General features: G+C 39.9%; 1 protein-coding gene across 1 annotated transcript in view; it reads right to left on the minus strand.

Annotated features, from left to right (window-relative positions):
* The window catches only part of mllt3 (MLLT3 super elongation complex subunit), a 105119-nt gene that overhangs the window by 36654 nt on the left and 47666 nt on the right, over nt 1–20799 (minus strand). The window contains 4 exon segments of the mRNA XM_062449613.1: nt 44–143; nt 2202–2334; nt 2637–2690; nt 2844–2928. Of these exon segments, the coding sequence (XP_062305597.1) occupies nt 44–143; nt 2202–2334; nt 2637–2690; nt 2844–2928 (372 nt within the window).

Here is a 20799-nt window from a genome sequence, read left to right on the forward strand (position 1 = left end):
TTTCTGGCTTTGGTATAGGATACTAGCTATGAATTAGTCTTACCTGGTTATTACTTGTCTTTAATAAAGGAGGCGGATTGTTGCGTAAAAGGGGTGAAGGAGTAGAGCTGTTTTCACTCTCACTACCATCACTCAGGCTGATCCTATTAAGGACAAGAGAAGTTAGAGATAAGGAGAGGATGGGTTGACCCTTGAACATTATAAAATATAATTATAAACATAAAAATCACTAAGATCTCACTTGTTTGCACCTTCCTGCCACAGTAAATTCCATGTTTGTGTAACATACATGGCGAATAAACCAAATTCTGAATCTGATTCTATAACTTAATCCTGTCAGATTGCAGAATCCGGTTAGATTTTAAATTGGCTGGCTTGCCCCGCCAGACCAGAGTATCATGCAGTTTCTTTGGAAAAGATGGCATTTGTCAAATCAGACAAGTGTAACTCTGCAATAGTTGACTACCAAAATTAGTCAACATGCTACATTTTAATAGCTCAATGATTCTTGAGACATGGGACAAAACACGGCCAGCCTGCAATGTTGACTGAATTTAGGTTTAAAAATGAAAAAATATTCATTTTCAATTGTAGTTGTTCTGAAGGATTAATATAAGGTATTGAACACAATCATCCCCTTCAATTTAATCATCAAATCTATAACACTGCACTACATATAAAATAGTGTGTCCACAGACAGGGGTTCAATCATTTGCATGCTATAAAATAGATACAAATGTTTAGTTTTTTTTAACAATTAAAAAGAGCTTGTTCATCAAAAGCAAAACTTGTTTTTCAATGCCACATGCGTGTTTCATAAAGTTTCAAAGTTGTCCAAACTTTTTGTCAACACCTTCAGACATTCATTAAAATTGTATAAAATCATGCAATATCAGAGGCAGTTAGCACTCTGCAGAGGTGGCTTGTGGCAAGGGGTCCTTCAGAGTGCATCAATGACAGGCAGGCTCAGAAAAGATTTCTAGTTTCAGAATATTTTGACCTTCATGCCAATTTTGTCTGTCAAAACCATGATATGTCAACACCCTCTTCCAGTTTCTGAGGAAATTATTTTGTATTTTTCATTATGCTGTCATGTCCCATTTTAGTATATACACCTTATACAAAACACAAATCTATTTTTATATTTAATACAATAATAAAATGACTTGTAAACCACAAAAACATAACTTCACATTGAACGTCAACTCTGTAATTGGCAAAAAATACAAATCTGACGGTGGTGACATCTGACAGTTTACATATTTAAATATTAATCTTGAATAACATGAGAATGTATTTAGAAATCTTAAAAAACATCTTGATTCCTGTTAAAAGTTCAAACCATTTTTACACATTCCAATTCACAAAACACAGATGAAATATGATAATATATTTTTGTATATATTATATATTTCATATATTTTTGGTAATTAGGGTTAAGTATTTTATCATGGCCTCTGTCAGCCTCTCTGAACATTTGTGTTGACTATACTTCTTATAGTTCTAGAATAATGTAAGTGGAAATTAATCTGTGTTTTTGGTGTCTACATAATAAGTGATGGCAAAGGGAAAAAGCACATTTTGATAAAAAAAGAGAAAGGTTGGATCGAATCATTACTCATTAGCTTAGTACTTGTTAGATATGTACATGTAGTTTAATTTGTGTGAACATATTTTTTACATTTTGAACCCCGTTTTGTCCCACTTCTCCAGAATCACGTAGCTATGAGCTGCTGATGTTGAGTCAGACTTTTAATTTCATTGGTAGGCTAGTCTACCAATTTGTTCGCTAGTCTACCGTTTATTCAATCTATGAGGTTTACCACCTGTTAATCCGCAACAATCATAACCATTTTTTACATCAATCTTGTAAAGAGAGCTAACACCTGTAAGATTAGTCCCTATGGTCACATATCACAATACAAAGTGGTACATTTTGAAGTTCTATCTTGTGAAATCCTACAATTATTAACCATTGCTATTCCAAAATGTAACAATCAAGGTCATTGAATTTCCTGTAGGCTTTTAAAAATAGAGATGCACACATTAAATGTTGTCTTTGACAAGGGATTAGATTAAAAAGTGAATATGCCACTGGGCTTTTCAGTCGGTTTTGAATTTGCAGATATGAAACGACCAGATTTAGGGTTTTGTCTTTAGGTTGAAACACAAGATAACAATGGTTGATCATATTGGTTCACCTGCGGTGGCAATGTGTCATATGTGTGTGCATGGGCCGTTCAAGGTCAGAGTCTGCTTCGTTGTCCTCCTCAGACTCCTCTACATTATCGTCAGAGTGCAGGTCTTGGATGATTGATTGGAGGGGACCCAACACTGCATTTGTGAGAAAGGGGCACACATGTAAAATATTCAAATATGTTGGATTTATAAACAAAGTATATACAAATGTGTGTGTGCACACAAGGTTACATCATAGAGACAGAAAGGGATATAGTAAGAAAAATTAAAGGACACATCATAGTACCAATGGCACTTTCTTGCCTAATGGGAGTTAGAAGACATGTTTATAGAAAGGAGGTTTTTAAGTGTTTGTGTCCATGTAAGGGTTTTTGTGTGTGTAGAAGGGGGAAGGGGGGCATTCTGAAACACCCCACCGGGATCAGATCAATGGTTACCTGTGTGGGTAGTGGCAGGAACTGCCACAACCTTCCTATGGACAAAGTTGGCCCGTGTTTGTAAATAAAAGTGCATGCAAACAGGTGTAAGAGGAAAAGAAGAGTATAAACTGCTGTATCTGCACATCACTTGGAAAAACATTACACAAATTGTTTGCATTAGAGAGAGAGAAGGCAAGAGAGTGCAACACATATCTGTTCATGCATGTTGTTCCTTTCATTTACCTTGATGCCTGGGTATAAAGCTCGAGCTAGAACTTGAACTTGAGCTGGCAGGGCTAGGCTGCTTTGACTGGAATAGAGGAGTAAATAGGACACAGCATTAGAGAACACATTAGAATGCATATAAACTATCCACACGAGGAATAGTTTAATTAAGGTTACTCGCTTAACTGCAAATAAGAAAATAAGAAAGCGTAAAATGCAGTCTTGGATTTGTAGAACAAAACATGCAATTTTATGGTTTGACGATGTGGCATAAATACGATATAGCACTAAGAGAGGCTAAAGTCGTGGCCAAAAGTATTGGCAGTGACAAATGTTTTTAGCAAAGTTTGCAGGTTCAGTATGTGTGGAAAATCCTCACGTTTCTATGGAATAGGCTACTGGAAAACAATAATACACATATCATCGTTTTTCAAAGCTTTTATTGGTGAAAACGTTCAATATATGAAAATAGTCCCCTCCTTTACAGCAATCAATCTGCTCTTGAAATCAAATCAGAATGATAGTGATTTCACCTGACTAGAACTAGTTCACACTTTCCCATGTGCTGAAGATATGACAATGATGTTAGCAGACATTGTATGCCAGGGACCAAAAAAAGTGAAATGTGGGTTTTTGTAATAAACAAAAATGTTGGGGGGCCAATGAAGATTTTAATTAATATCCATCTGATCACTGCAAAATCATTGAGTAAAAATGTCAGGGTTTGTCTTGTCTCAAAATGAGGCGTAGGTGGTAACATCCTGGTCATGTGCACGCATGTATACACTGTAATTAACCTTAATGTGATTTTTGAGTAAGTTGAACAAAACATTTTTATTTGCCATATCAACTATATACAATTTGTTGTTCTAAATAGCTTTATTGATTTGTGTGAGAAAAGTTAGCCTTACTACAATGTTCAAGTTAGGAAGACACATTTATATGTTATACTACAGTCTGGCCCTGAGCAACAACGTTGCGCATGCCCATTTCAACGCCTCGCTGAAACTGGGGTTTCCGAACAGATTTTGCGGGCTTTTCATCCACCGTCTTTCATGCAAGGCTTCCATTGTGGAAAATATGTATCTAGCTACTTCAAAAGGTGAGTATTTTCTTTACAGAAATAGATTTAAATATATAAATTTATTTGCAGAGATTGAATGGGGCATGTTACTATGTATAGGTTTGAAATGTAGGCTATTTAGCATGTTTATTTGCTATCAGATTCACATTGTTTTAGCTAGGATTTCGCTAGCTAGAGGTCAAATAACTAACGTTAAAGCCTCCAGAAAGTTATGTTGAAATAGTGGAAATACATATATGATAGCAAAGTTTAGCATCTCACAAATCACCCACAAAAGAATCTGTGAAAATTAACGTTCAGAACTGCTAGAAAACCTTGTTCAAAAATAGCTCATTTAGCCCTCAATTTTCTAAGACTGTGAAGCTAGCGCGTGGCTGATCACCTTCATACACAGCAATGGCGCTAAAAAACAGTCTGCGCTGTTGCTCCTTAATAAGGACCTTATATGTTTGAGCCGTCAAATTCAAAATCACATTAAAAAAAAATCAAAATCTCAGCTAACACATGCAAAGTTAGCTGAGATTCTCCACACAATGCTAGCTCTGCTTAGCTAATTTAGGTAGTGCCATATTGTTTTATAATTATCTAGCTAGCTAATTGCAAAAGGCTACATAGAGGCTCCTTTGGAATATTGCTCTTTTTTAATTTAGTTAACGCATGCAGTGCAAATTCTGCAAGTTCGTCGCATCCAGTCAAGAAGTTCTTCAAAGACACCAGCGACTGCAGCATGGAAGTGGAGCACACTGGCACTGTTTCCACATTGGTTGTGTGTGTACCTTCAAAACACCTGGAGCATTGAAATCACACCTTTCCAGATCACACAGCAGAACTGGCAAAAGGCAAGATAAATCAACATTCTTTTGTGAATTATGTGACATGCAGTAAAAACAAATTTTTCACTCATCTTGGACATCCTCAAAAAAATCAAGAGTGTGCATTGCCCTTTTCTTAGATTTGAACAAACAATTATAAAACATTCAGTTGTCACAGAAGTAGAAAGTACAAACATCTTTTACTACATGAGATTCGAACTTATGTAAGCAGAAATTCTGAAAATGAATATGATGCTATTGACCAACCATCTGATGCCTGTGTTGTGCCAGAGACTTCAAAGTGTTCTGAGGGAAGAGTCATGTGAAAATGGCAGGGAAGAGGATGCATGAAAACAGTTCTACATGTTTCCAAAAGTGCAATATAGGACAGAGTTGAAGAATTTCAGGATACTCTGCACTTTTCCAAATGTAATTATCTTCAAAGAATCAAAGAGGTGCTTACTAAACATAATATTGAATTAGATGATTTTGTTGTCAAGGAAATTAATGAAACAATATTCAAAACAAATCCACTTATTTTAACTACTCAAGCGAAAGGTGCATTATCCACTGATCACAGGAATAATTTATATTTCAAGGAACACTTTCTTGTGATTGAGCCAAATGAATATTTGTATAATAGGACCCATCAAAGTACCTTTGTTTATGTTTTAATCATTCAAGTTCTAGAGAGTCTACTAAGACGAGCCAATTTTTTAGATAAGGTTCTATTTAGTCAGGAAACCTTACCTGGCCAATACAGATCCTTTCAAGATGGTCAGTACTTCAAAGACAATAAGCTTTTAGGGGAGAAAGAGACAGGTATTTCTGTAGGGCTGTATATTGATTACTTTGAAGTACCGTATTTCTTCGAATAAACGGCGTCCTCAAATAAACGCCGCCCTCGAATAAACGCCGCACCAAAAATGAACGTTGTGTAAGAAACACCGCCCTTGAATAAACGCTGCACCAAAAACATCTGAAAACGGTTATTTAATTGGTTAAATTCAACCCCAGTATTTATTACACATGTAATTAACTTTCTGCACAGCTTTCTGTTTGAAAGCTAACGTGTATGAACGTTTAGGCATGCTGCTTCAGAATTCTACACAATGTAGAACACTTGTATTTGAGACAGTTGTATTACCAACGCACACCTAATTGATAGCCAATGAGAAAGGGAGTTGCCGCACTCAGACAAACAAAGAATAGACAAGGAGGTCAACAGTAGTAGCCTAAATGAAACCTGCGTTTTTAGCTGCATGATTCATTTATCACAATGCCAGCAACGAAGTTGTCTATGGCTGCACTGCAGCTACAATTCACAAAATCTCTCTTACTAATTTGAATGGCGTTAAAGGGGTCATTGATTGCATAACTGAATTTACCTTGTCACAGTTGAATAACGACAGTTCAATGGGTAAAATGGACATACAGTGAACCCCAAAGTCCATTGACACCTCTTTCCTATGCAAATCTCACAATTAAAAAATGTAGCTGTAAAACGGTAGGTTTTGAAAAATCCACCGAACGTGGCTCAGTGAAATTGGAGCCACCGAACTGACCTTTTTTGGCTCTGGTCTGTACCTTTGTCACGCCCCAAAATTAGCTGCGAGCTGCTCTATGTACTTCCACGGAATTACAAAGAATAACGTTTTTCAAGGATATTGAAAATGGACTACGGTCGTGTTCCAGCCTTTACAGGGAATGCTGACAATTTTCAGAGTCTTCCCAAGGAACCAAACACTCGACAGGCTGTGATGTTCGTCTATGAGACAAACATCCAATTTCACCGAGGACAGTTTTGAAAACCTGGGACAATGTAAAGCAGGATTTGCTATGAAGCTGTTGCTGAAAAGAGGTGCTATTCCGACCTTATGTTCATCACAACCGCAAGCTGTAGTATGACGTTGTCACTAACAGTTATTAGCAATGCTAACGTATCCTGCCTGTATCTAGTGTAGCGGGGTTTGCTCATTTAAGATTAGCAATACTTAATTTATAATTAAGTATGTAGTTCTTAGGGGCACCACCTCTTATTTGTTAAAGGTACAGAGGAAACCTTATTGAATAATAGCCTTCGTAATAATCAGTCTAATCTTAAGTGAATTCTATGAAAGTAGAGCAGATCAGATAACGTGAGGGATAATGCGAGTATTAAAAACAATGATTTATTTAAGTAAATGTAATTATAATGAACAAATACCAAAGAAGTTATAGGTTAGTTGAGCGAGTTGAGTTGAACTGTATACAGTAGGTCCTAAACTATGATGAGGGTTGGTGCAAGATGGTAGGTTGAGAGCGCGTGGGGAGGGGGAAGGGACAGAGAGAGATAGGCTTCTGGAGAACAATGGGAGAGTATGTTAACTAATCCTAACGAAAGTTAGGTTAAATCATTTGCAAACTAAAATCAAACGTAACAAATTAAATCACAATATGCCAATGTTCACAAGTAAGAAATGTAGCAATATCGCAGTTACTGTTGTCAGTTTGAAGAAGAAGAGTCAAAGTTCCGTTCGTTGTTGTCAAACGGTTAGAGCAAAGGAATCTTTCGTTCAAGTTCCTAGCGGTCCAGTGAGTTGCTGATTGAGAAGGATAGGTCAGATGTGTCGCGAACACTTCCGGTGAATCCTAGCGAAAAAGCCAGGTTTGCTTGTGCGTCGGTATTTTATAATCCTTGCGAAAGGGGGGTATCCTTTTGGTGGTTAACTCTTTGATTGGTCAGTTACTCCCACCTGGGCGTCCATCCTGAGATTGACGTATGGGTGTGAAGTGGTTGATAACTTTTCAGAGTTCAGCTATTTCAAATGTCCATGTATTGCTTATACTTCAAAATATAACAATACAACATTAATAAATGGTTTAGTTTGTAGATTAAAATCATTTTGATATCAAGATTGACTGATTTATCATAACAGGAAAGGAAGTTACATTAAAACATCAAATTATATCAACACAGCATTAAAGGGAAAGCATACATTATAACACATCAACTACTGTCATTGAAATAGTGTCCATGAGCCATGTAGTCCTTGAGAATATGTTTGTAAATCCAGAAAAGTTAGTTGTTCCTTAAAATCCTTTGTCTCCATACTGTAAGGCCATTTTGGTCTACCTTCTGACCCCATGCTGGGCCAGAAGCTTTGAAGCTCCTGCTCTGAAGGTAAGGACAAAGGGGAAAACCCCCTTTCTCCTTGTCGGGGGTAGGGGAAAGGTGTGATGGTACGTGGTTTGTCTGTTGGCTCTGCTACACTAGCATCAGTAGAATGTGTGATGATTTAGTTTATTGGCAATGGGGCTAACGTTATTTCATGTTCCTGACTGTGTTCCATTCAAATAAATAACCTGTGTTGTCATGTAAATCTACTATTCAAGATGCATGTTTGTCCAGATCTATTTTTCAGCAAGATAGCTAGAGCTAACTGAAGCTGAGTTGAATCACAATAATTTGTTTGCCAAGCTGTAGTGCTAACGTTACCCACCTAAGTTGATCCTGTTTGCTTTGACAACAGAAGTGGAAACAACTAACGTAATCATTTCTAATGATATCTAGTCAATCAGTTGAAAACAGTGTTGTGTAGACAATAGATTTATTTGCACATTTTTATTTCAAGTGTCCACCTTCGATGTTTCAGTGAGTGCTGTTGGCCGTGTTGTGTCTTCGCTCCACAGCTTCACTCGTTGTAAACCAACCAATCAACACACAGCTCATCTATATATTCATGAGCATACCATAAAAGGAGAAAACCTAGCGTTTTATTCCGGGTCTATTTCACAGGATGCATTAGGGCTCAGAACAGCACCCGGGCCATTTTCAGCCCAACCAATGTTACATACCATATTCAGAGACCTTAAGGAACAGTGTGAAATACCCCAAAAAACAGTCAATCACCCCTTTAAAAGAGAATATGTACTGAGTAAGTATCTGTCATACTTCTATCCAGTTACTGGATTTCCATCAGATATTTTGCATGACCTGACCCTTTAGAAATATATTTCTGTCTGAAGGAATTTATTTCAAAAGGATTCCTTACATTTGATGGACTGAATAATCAAATACAATCCTTTCCATACACATATTCTGATAAGGTAAACAAGCCACAGAAAATTACAAAAGCAAATTTTGCAAATTGAAGTTTTGGTGGCAATGGGAATAAAAATTGGGCACTATTACGATTACTCCCTCTTATGATTGGCAGCAGTATACCAGAGCATGAGCCCTCATGGGAAATATTGAAGAGATCGTTGAGATTGTTGTTTCTAGCACCTTCTCTGAGGAAATACTCTGTTACTTGGAGAGAAAACTGTCTAACTATCAGAAGTTGCTTATAGATTGTTTTCCTGACTTTAACTTGTGACCAAAGCACCACTTTATGGAACATTATCCTCATTTGATACGCTGCTTTCGACCTTGGTAAATCTATGGACTATGAGTCAAAGCATAGCTTCTTCAAAAAAGTGGTGCATGACTTTCATAACTTCAAGAATGTGCTTTTTACTATATCTTTGAAACATCGGCAAATGATGGTATACCACCTCGATGGCCAAAATGTGTTCAAACCAAAGCTGTTCATTGGCAATGTTGACAGTTAAAACATCATCATTGGATGAAATGACAGCAATCAAGACAAAATATCTTCACCAAGACACTGTCACTGGCCAAAGACATTTATTTATATGGCACCCAGTATGTAAAGGGCATGATAATATCTGCTGGTCACTGCAGTGGACTACCAGATTTCTACATGAGAAAGAGCATTGTGGTTAACCTTGACAAAGTGTAATTTATCTGTAGAAAGCTCTCATCCAGGTTCATGGAACATTACAGGTCTTACGAACTTGTTGAAAGCAGCTACACAGATATAGAAATCCTGGATCCAGAGGCCTTGAATGATTACTACCCGTTTACTGCATACAGAGTAGGAGGAAAGGTGCTGGTGACCCTGAAGACCTGTCTGCTGCATTGAAAAGACTTTAAATGGTTTGTAAACCCTGTTACAGTATCATTTAAATTTGAAGGATTACCTCCATTTGAATGTCAACAGGAATATGCTATTTTGACGGCCTTTGGATTAAGTGGGGGTCAGATGGCTGAGCGGTTAGGGAGTTGGGCTATTAATCAGAAGGTTGGTGGTTCGATTCCTGGCTGTGCAAAATGACGTTGTGTCCTTGGGCAAGGCACTTCACCCTACTTGCCTCGGGGGGAATGTCCCTGTACTTACTCTAAGTCGCTCTGGATAAGAGCGTCTGCTAAATGACTAAATGTAAATGTAAGTTGAATGACTGAGGTTTAGGTGTCGAGTATTTTATTTTTTGCTATTGTCTGGAAGTGTAAGGATGTCTTTTTTCACTCCTTCACAGGCTTTGTTATTGCGAGTACAGATAACTCCAAAACTCATTCAAAAAGTCCAGCTAACACAGCAACCAGAATCCATAGAGAATCTGCAAACTGAACTCTGGAAATAACTTGAGTTGAATTCTCCTTGCAATATGAAGATCCAGATTTGGGGAATGCACTTTGTAACTTGGTGGACATGGTTGGAACGGGTTGTCTTGCACATTCTGCGGGAATATGACATGCCTGAATTTGATCAACCAGAAGTCCCGTCCAATTCTTCCATTTCCTCTCTAGACACAGCCAGTATTATCCCTCCAGGGTCTTCGTACAGCCCTTCAGCGTATATTCGCAGCTATATGCGAAGCCCCTCACGTGGCCTTCTCCATTTCCGATGTCATCTTTCTCATAAGATGTTGAGTTAAGGGCAATGAGGTGTATGAGAAGACGGATAAAGATCTCAATGTAACAAGACAGAGATGGAAATTCTGGACAAGGTTTCACAGACTACGTATGCCTTGAAAGCCTACCCTTAAAAAAGCTAAATCGAATCTGTGGCTTCTGAACTTGTCCATAAACATCCACGTCTTAAGGAGCCTGGCACTGGCACAGGTTATGGTGGCTGGACCACAAGCATCAGGTACAAGTTTGGCAACTACATCAAAGCTACGTCAAGCTGGCTGCAGTGAGGTCACTGTAAACGGAAAAAATAAAAAAGACAGAGAAGTAGATGGTGAAGAGCATACCTTTTCCTTGACAAAACCCAAGCGAGGGGAGGTTAATTATGTCCCTGATCATCCTGAAAACCAAGATGATGATACACTTGAAGACGTAAGACTTGCCCTGGTGGATAAAATGAAAAATAGAAGTAAAGACATGACATTCATCAGACAGATGATGGACCTTACTTTCTCCCTTAGGAGAAAAGAGGTTGTCGAGGTGCAGGCAATGGTATGAGAGATACAGGACAGATGGCCTGCTCTTTTTTCTGAAGAACAAGTCAAATTCATTTTTTATGGATGGTGTACTTATTTCACGTTTTAATTTGATTAGTTGTATGTAATGAGGAGTGAGATGGCTGAGCGGTTAGGGACTTGGGCTATTAATCATAAGGTTGCCGGTTCGATTCCTGGCCATGCGAATTATGTTGTTTCCTTGGGCAAGGCACTTCACCCTACTTGCCTCGGGGGAATGTCCCTGTAAATACTCTAAGTCGCTCTGATTAAGAGCGTCTGCTAAATGACGAAATGTAGATGTAAATGTAATGACATCAGAAAGTATGCCTTACAATAAAAGAAAATGTTTGCAAATCTAGGCTCACTCCAAGGCTATTGGATTATGTGAACCCTGTTTATGGAAGGATTTTTGAAGTATATGCACAATTAGAATTATGCCTAGACATACTCAACATTAATGACAAAGTCTTCATAGCTGTTTTTGTGATAAACATTTTTGTGCGGAGTTCTACCGCATCACCACCAAGGACCTATTGGAGACTTTCAGAGCAGCCTTAGACAAGTACTCTCCTAGTTTGCTGAAGCTGTACCATGCCAGGGAGTCTTTGGTCTGAAGATGGAAAACCTCCTGGACAAGGTTGATGAACAGGTTCAATTATTCTCAATGTTATTTTACATATTTATTAAACACAAATTGCTACATTCCATTTCCATTTAATGTTCTTTCGTTTTAATTATTTTCTGATTGCTACAGCTTGTTTGCAAGATACAGGTTTTGTTAACACGTTTCATTCTGTTTGCGGCTTTGTTTTGGGCATTACTTATTTTACTACTACTACAGATCTGTAGTCTATCGTCTTAATTTTCGTTATCAAATGGAAATATACGATCATTTTTTACCCATATCGCCCAGCCCTAGGCTGTAAGATGTGCCTAATCTCTTTACAGATAAAATGTTGCCCTCATTGAAGACCATAAAAGGCTCTGTGGTATGTAAAATACATCTAAGCTAAAACAGTTACAAACCTATGTGCCTTACAGGCAGACACCAGAAAAATAAAATATGACAGTTTTACTGACTAGGCTGTCAGAGGCTGGGTATTTAACCTTTGTGTTATCTTCGGGTCATTGTGTAGAGACATGGTCACTCGACCATGTAGAGACAGAAATGACATGCCGTTGTGTAAATAAGATAAATAACATAGGGCCATTTAGTTTGTTTAGTAAAAGAGCAAGCTATAGACCTGTTTTATAGGAAAGGTAACCTTAAATGACGCTATATAATAATAACAATTTTTAAAAACAAAAACAACTTCCAGGGGGGGCCAGGGGTGCCGTTGGGGGGGCGGGGCACCCCCCTAATATAATGGTAGGGGAAACACTGGACTAAATGAAAGAGATGGCAAAGGAAGAATTATGTGGTACAATGTGGTGTCCATCTTGCAATCAGAAAAATTGTAAACATGGCATGTTTTCCATGTTTAGAATTACGAGTTACACGTTACGAGTGATCTCTCACTCTTGTTAGGGTTATTATAATGATACATGAATTTGGTCATAATCTGTTGTCCCTCTAGGAATGGTTTGAAAAAATATTCAGTTGTTGAAAGTCAGCTGGGTAATTGGTGAACATATATCTGATGTGAAGGTTTGAGTAATTATGATAAGTTGATGCGGGTAACAACATCAGAAAACTGAACTGCAACCTACAGAATGAAAAATGGAATGTGGCACTGACAAGGGGGTAACCCCCTATTCACACCGGAGGCAACTGCGGCGAGTTACGGTGTTTGTACCGTCCTTGACGCAACCTCAATTCACATTGGACACTTCTGCGGGGCGTTGCGTCTGTGATGCGACCAGGTTTAGTTTTACAGCATTTCAGAAGAGAAGCTTTGAGGCAGCTGTATTGGCGAGTTCGCGAGATACAAATTTGTGTAGGCTATTTGTGGATTTGTGGTGTCATACAAATAGTGTTGCTCCACTTCTAGGATGAATCTTTTGTTGTCCATGATGTAAAATCCTTTGATTTCTGGCCTTTTGCCACTGAAGTGAAATACAATGATGAGTCTGCACACAGTGTTTTAATGAACCATGATGTTTTAATTTTTAAGTGACCTGGGGCATGCTCAATAAAGCAAATTTAAGCCAGGCATGTCAGTTACGTTCCCATTTCTTTGTTAAACTCTCTTTATGGAACAGGCCCCCGATTTTATGACTTATTTAGTATTTCACCTGACGGCTTGGACGCGACCTCCATCAAAAATAGCCTCTCTCACCTCTCTCGCGCAAAGCTGTGCAGAGGCCCATGTCTGGGATGCTTCTGAAACGCCGAGAAGCGACCATTTCAAAGGAATCGACCACCACCATTCACAAGGAGAAACAATGACAAAAAAAGGAGATAAATAAAATGCAGACAGGGAAACCCCAAAAATATAGCTGCAAGTAGCAATGGCGAATTCCTTGCAAACAATTACAAAATGTACATGGTAGAGACTGTGTCTCAAACATGTATACAACATTTAAGGGGAATTGGATGAATGGGCAATTTTGAGTTCATTTTTGTAGTTTTTCACAAATTGTTAATGAGCAATAAGGCAGGCATACCAACTTTCTGACATTCTGGCCTGATTGGGTCGAAATACCATCATTTTGAATGGTACAACTTTGAGGCGTGGTTTGCCGCACCACCTATGCTCTGATCACATGCTAATGTCTACCTCAGTAACTTAATTACTGCTATCCCTGACTTTCTGTTGCAGATGCCTCCTTGCTCTTTCAATTTGCCTTCATTGCACATTTAGACTTAAATTTGTACTTTCCATTCCACATTACATTGTACTTAATTGTTTCAAAGATTTTTGGGGGGGCCCTCTTCTATTTACACTTCTGGTCAGATGCCAACTGCATTTCGTTGTCCTGTACTTGTACAATAAAGTTTAATCCTGAAACAGGCAAACTTGAATGAGTACATTGCACTAGCATTTAGCATGCCTTTTTCAAGTATAAAAAAATAAATAACATCTAACATTTAGGCATACCTATTTCTCAGATGTGTTACTAAACAGTCAAGAGTCCTAATATGAACAAGTGATTGAATATCAGTTTATGACAACTGAATGTGTAAATCAGTATTTTAGAGTTCTCAATAAATTATGTTTCCCTGTTATGTTTGTATTCGGAGATATAAAGTTGCCATTGGACATGGTATCATACTGTCGTGTCCTTGTGTGTCCAAAGGTCAATGTGGCATTGATTTATGGACACATGAAATATATGCAACAGTCTTCTTTTCACCAATATGTAAATATTTCATCCATTTTGTATTTTAATCCTTATCCATAAGGAATTTGATTCTACACATTAATAGTACATTAGTTTTTCCTGACTCTGCTCTTTTCTTGGAACACAACTCAACTACTGTAGGCTACCTTCTACCAGTTCGACTAGCCACGCACAAGACAGATTCTCTTGGCCGGCCCAAGCTACAAAGTAAGTTGACTACAATGTCTCTCACCCACTCACATTGTCCTACATGTGACATTTTACTTGAATGGTTGACTATGCTAGAGAGTCGTGTCCAGTCGCTTAAAACCTGTTTACGGTCCAGGCCCGCCTGCGGGCCGGAAACTCTGCCCCCTCCTCCCCCAGTTACTGCACACTAAATTGTAACAGATATATTTTTTAAACTGCACATGTCATACATCATTGGAAAGCTACGATTCTTGTGCTTCCATTGATTTACACCATTTCAAGATCGAGTCGCAAACAGCAAGTACACTCAACGTCTTTGTGATATACTACCTTTGTTGAAAAGCGTGAGGAAAAACTATTTACTTACCTAATACGGCTCACAGCTGCAAAACATCCCAACAAAAATGATCTGGTTACATGTATGTATTACCTCCACACAGACACGATCTTGTTGCTTCATTCTGCTTTCGCCAGTTACTCACGCCAGTCACTCACGCACTATTGCTCATGGAAGGAGTTTCGCTTAGAATATTTACGAACAGAAAACGTGATGATGGCCGCTACACTCTGACCTTTCGATTGACACCTTGTTTGACCCAATAAGAGCTTCCATGCCCTGGTGATAGCCTTCTAAAGCCAACTAGGTCTGTGCGTCCTAAGGCAAAGCCAAAGCTCAGGCACATGGTGCACGTATTGATGATAGGTACAAGAATGTCACATTATGGCGCCGATGATGGCTGCCTCAGTCGTTTGGTGCGCTCTGTTTTGTGTCGTTTTGTCTGTTAATTCAGTGTTCTGCCAAGATTTCCGGGGTTCTCTAACAAGAGAAGTACTTCTTAACATCAGGACTACAACTCCTGTGGATTTATTTCCCACTTTCCTGCTTCCAGCGGCAGAATTAGTGGGTATTATAGTCAAAGCCACCCTCAGCTTTGTCCTAGCAGCGAAAGCTCGTAGGAGAGGCAAACGAGCTGGTAGATTTTGAGTGTGGAACATGCAAATCCGGAGTCCTTGGTTATTGTACTAGGCGACTTTAACAAAGGCAATCTCACCCAAGAACTCCCTAAATACAGACAATTCATCAAATGCCCTACCAGAGAAGGGAACACTTTGAATTACTGCTACTCTACAATCAGCAAAGCATACCATGCGGTCCCACGAGCAGCACTGGGTCACTCAGACCACGCCATGGTCCACCTGATTCCAGCACACAGGCATAAGCTAAAGCACTGTAAGCCTGCTGTGAGGACATCGAAACAGTGGAACAGTGAGGCTTTGGAGGATCTGCAAGCGTGCTTGGACAAAGAGGCCGCGTTTAGAAGTGGGGACAAGGACAGATTAAAGGAGTCGAAGAACATGTTTAGCAAGGCGGTGAGGGAGGCTAAAAGACTACTCGGAGAGACCAAAACACCAATTCTCTGCAAACGACTCTGCTTCTGTCTGGAGAGGGCTCAAGCAGATTACCAACTACAAGCCCAGAGCCCCCCACTCCACTAACGACTCTTGCCCGTATCAGATTCAAGACTCTGGTACTGACCTTCGAGCGGTGAACGGGACTGCACCCGACTACATCAAGTCTCTCCTTCAGCCTTACACCCCCACCCACCACTTTCGGTCTTCTTCTGACAACCGTCTGGTGGTCCCACCGCTCAAGAGCGCCCGGTCTCAACACAAGCTCTTCTCCTGTCTGGCCCCCAATGGTGGAATCAAGTCCCCACCTCCATCAGGGACACTGACTGTCTCCCCACCTTCAAGAAAAGGCTCAAGACGCACTTGTTCCGGGAGTACAACGGCACTTAGGAATGATTGGCTGGACCTGCTGTTCGTTTCCTCCAGGATCACAATGTCTCTTATTGAGAGACTGTAGCTTTTGTTGGTTTGTTGTAACTTTCTACATTTACATTTAGTCATTTAGCAGATGCTCTTATCCAGAGCGACTTACAATAAGTACAAGGACATTCCCCCCGAGGCAAGTAGCGTGAAGTGCCTTGCCCAAAGGACACAACGTCATTTCTCATGGCCGGGAATCGAACCGGCAACCTTCTGATTACTAGCCCGATTCGCTAACCGCTTAGCCACCTGACTCCCTCCCTCACTGTCTTAAAATGATTGTACTCGCCGTGAAATATATTATTGTTGCTTGCTTTTTTCCACAGGTACACTCTTGCACTTTTGTGGTTCTTGCTGTTTAATTGTAACTTGTCTAACTACATGTTCTTATTGTTCTTCCCTCTGGGACTTATTTGGTTTTCACAATGTATGCTTCATGTTTGGCTACCCACAATGTTTGGGGCTATCTTGTTGTTATGATCAGTGACCTATGCACTTTTGTAAAACTCTCTTGGAAGTCACTTTGGATAAAAGCGTCTGCTAAATGCGTAAATGTAATGTAATGCCTGGCCAACAACCTGAATGAGTTCTACTGCCGATTTGAAAGACAATTGGACTGTCCTGAGCTATCCCTCCCCTCCTCCCCCCCCTCTCAACAGTGACGACACTCTCCATTCACGAGGGTAAAGTTAACAGACTCTTCAAGAGGCAGAACCCACGCAAAGCAGCTGGGCCAGACGCTGTCTCTCCTGCCACCCTCAAGCACTGTGCTGACCAGCTGTCTCCGGTGTTCAACTTGCCCCAGTTGAAATGGTTTATAACTTCCACTGGTGTACAGCTGGTTGTGAGCGTGCACAAGCCTCGGAACCAAGAGCATAGCAAGCCACTCTACCGCGCAAGACTGGACGACCCGCATGCTCAAGATTTTACAATAGTTTACCGTAAAATCAGTGACCGTTTCATATGCAGAAACTAGGGGTTTAATATGTAACTAACAATTTAATATTTACCTTGGTTTTTGTTGTGTATTACGTTTGTCCATGCAGGTATACCGTAGTGGGGTTATCCAGGGGCACTATGGGATATTTAAGCATTCATTGTTATTGGGTGTGCTCAAGCCTCCGGCGAGAGCACAACCTTTGTTCTCTCTCATATATTTATTATTATTATTTATTTTCCCACCCCTAAGGATCTGTCAATATTTGGACTACCTAGACAACGTCAGTGTCAAATGTTTCTTCTTGGTAGTGATCGAGTTCCTTGTATTTTTATTTACACTCCGTTGCACAGTTTAGGAGGTTACAACGTTTTGTGACAAAAAGTGTCTTCTGTCAACGAAGGGTACCAGTGCTAGCCTACGTCACTACGTCAGCACACGTTAGCAACGACGCATGGATACAATGTGATAGAGACGTTCTAGCACGCAAATTGGAGCTTGTATTATGAGTGAAAAATGCCAACCACCAAAATTACCAACCATTGGGTTTTGTTGAGAAAGCAATTTCGAGTGGAACTGCCATCTCAGATTTTTTATTTAGGTCGTGAAAGTCTTTGTAATTTGAGCGAGTGCGCGTCGCCCGTGAGACTGCCTAGGCGGCAGCCATGCAAGCGTCATAGTAGTTCAGTATTTTCGTAATTACGTAATGCTACCAAGACAAAACTTTTGACACCTAGGTTGTCTATGAAGTCCAAATATTGACTGAGGCTTAGGGGGGCAAAAATAAATAATAATAAATATATATGTGAGAGAACAAAGGTTGTGCTCTCGCAGAAGGCTTGAGCACACCCAATAATAATAAGATATATGTGAGAGAACAATGGTTGTGCTAGCCGAAGCATGAGTTATTAACCTAATAATAATAATAATAAATATAGCTGCAAGCAGCAATGGAGGGGCCAAGCAGTCCAGAGCAGGACATGGCCTCCATAGCACTTGTGCAACAATTAAGTCACAACAACCTGTTGCACTCATGCAACACACCAAGTTTGGTTGAAATATATGTTTGCGTTCAAGAGAACTGATAGTTCAAAGTTATTTTTCTGGTATAACACTGCAGGCCTCCTCTGCTCCTCATGGGAACGATGGAACCCAAGTTTGGTGACAATCGCGCAAATGGTTGCTGAGATATGCTCTTGCGCCTCGTTTGGCGGCTTCGCCACCGCTTTTGATCGTCTCTACCGAACAAACGTTTTTGAAAATTGAAAATTCATCTTGTTGCTTTTGTGAAACTGGGTCTAAAGATCATCTTTGCCAAATTTGGTAAACATTGGACAAAAATTGGGGCGTGCAAAAGGTTTTTACACTTTTCCATGAAATCCAAAATGGCGGCCACGTCCGTTCGAATTTTATGAAAAGTTATTATTGTCAGGCTTGATATCTCACAAGACATCAACAGACAAAGAAATTACTTTATTAAGGTAAACACTTCAACCGTTATTAGCCAAAACACGTTTATGCTTCCGGCCACGCCCCCTTTTAGTCACGACACAATTTTTGGAGGACATCCTCAGAATAAGGTTCCGAGGCGGCGTACCAAATTTAGTTTCACTGCCTCAAACAACTGCTGAGATATGACTTCACTTCCTGTTTGGTGGCTTTTCTGCTGATTTTGATTGGCTGTCACGGACAAACGGTTGTGGGTATCAAAATGCTCTACCATAACTTTTGTGCGGCTTGGTCTGAAGAGCATATCTGGTAATTTTGAAGAAGATTTGACAAAGATTGTAGGAGGAGTAAGCTTTCAAAGGTTTTTGATAAAACCGGAAATAGCGGAAAATCTATAAACCGGAAATTGACGCCATGGTGTGCATTGAATTCGGCTTGATCCAGGGAATCCAATGGTACCTCATTTTTGAAAATGGGTCATACGGTTTAAAAGTTGCGTGTGTAAACACAACTCCAACTTTGACCCATTGGTGGCGCTAGAGTGCCCGAGTATGGGACATGAAACTTTGTGAATTGGACCAGGGGACTGTCCCAAATGAGTGTGCCAAATTTCACAACTTTCGACCAAGCGCTTCTAGGGCCTGCCATAGACACCCAGTCTTAAGAAGTATAATAATAATAATAATAATACTAACAATAACAATAGGTGCCTCGCAGCTTCGCTGCTTGGCCCCTAAATATAGCTGCAAGCAGCAATGGAGGGGCCAAGCAGTCCAGAGCAGGACATGGCCTCCATAGCACTTGTGCAACAATTAAGTCACAACAACCTGTTGCACTCATGCAACACACCAAGTTTGGTTGAAATATATGTTTGCGTTTAAGAGTACTGAGAGTTCAAAGGTATTTTTCTGGTATAACACCGCAGGCCTCCTCTGCTCCTCATGGGAACGATGGAACCCAAGTTTGGTGACAATCGCGCAAATGGTTGCTGAGATATGCTCTTGCGCCTCGTTTGGCGGCTTCGCCACCGCTTTTGATCGTCTCTACCGAACAAACGTTTTTGAAAATTGAAAATTTATCTTGTTGCTTTTGTGAAACTGGGTCTAAAGATCATCTTTGCCAAATTTGGTAAACATTGGACAAAAATTGGGGCGTGCAAAAGGTTTTTACACTTTTCCATGAAATCCAAAATGGCGGCCACGTCCGTTCGAATTTTATGAAAAGTTATTATTGTCAGGCTTGATATCTCACAAGACATCAACAGACAAAGAAATTACTTTATTAAGGTAAACACTTCAACCGTTATTAGCCAAAACACGTTTATGCTTCCGGCCACGCCCCCTTTTAGTCACATGACAATTTTTGGAGGACATCCTCAGAATAAGGTTCCGAAGCGGCGTACCAAATTTAGTTTCACTGCCTCAAACAACTGCTGAGATATGACTTCACTTCCTGTTTGGCGGCTTTTCTGCTGATTTTGATTGGCTGTCACGGACAAACGGTTGTGGGTATCAAAATGCTCTACCATAACTTTTGTGCGGCTTGGTCTGAAGAGCATATCTGGTAATTTTGAAGAAGATTTGACAAAGATTGTAGGAGGAGTAGGCTTTCAAAGGTTTTTGATAAAACCGGAAATAGCGGAAAATCTATATAACCGGAAATTGACCCCATAGGGTGCGTTGAACTCGTCTTGGTCCAGGGAATCCAATGGTACCTCATTTTTGAAAATGGGTCATACGGTTCAAAAGTTGCGTGTGTAAACACAAGTCCAACTTTGACCCATTGGTGGCGCTAGAGTGCCCAAGTATGGGACATGAAACTTTGTGAATTGGACCAGGGGACTGTCCCTAATGAGTGTGCCAAATTTCACAACTTTCGACCAAGCGCTTCTAGGGCCTGCCATAGACACCCAGTCTTAAGAAGTATAATAATAATAATAATAATAATAATACTAACAATAACAATAGGTGCCTCGCAGCTTAGCTGCTTGGTCCCTAAATATAGCTGCAAGCAGCAATGGAGGGGCCAAGCAGTCCAGAGCAGGACATGGCTTCCATAGCACTTGTGCAACAATTAAGT

Source organism: Osmerus eperlanus, chromosome 23, assembly GCF_963692335.1.
Source record: "Osmerus eperlanus chromosome 23, fOsmEpe2.1, whole genome shotgun sequence".
Taxonomy (NCBI): domain Eukaryota; kingdom Metazoa; phylum Chordata; class Actinopteri; order Osmeriformes; family Osmeridae; genus Osmerus; species Osmerus eperlanus.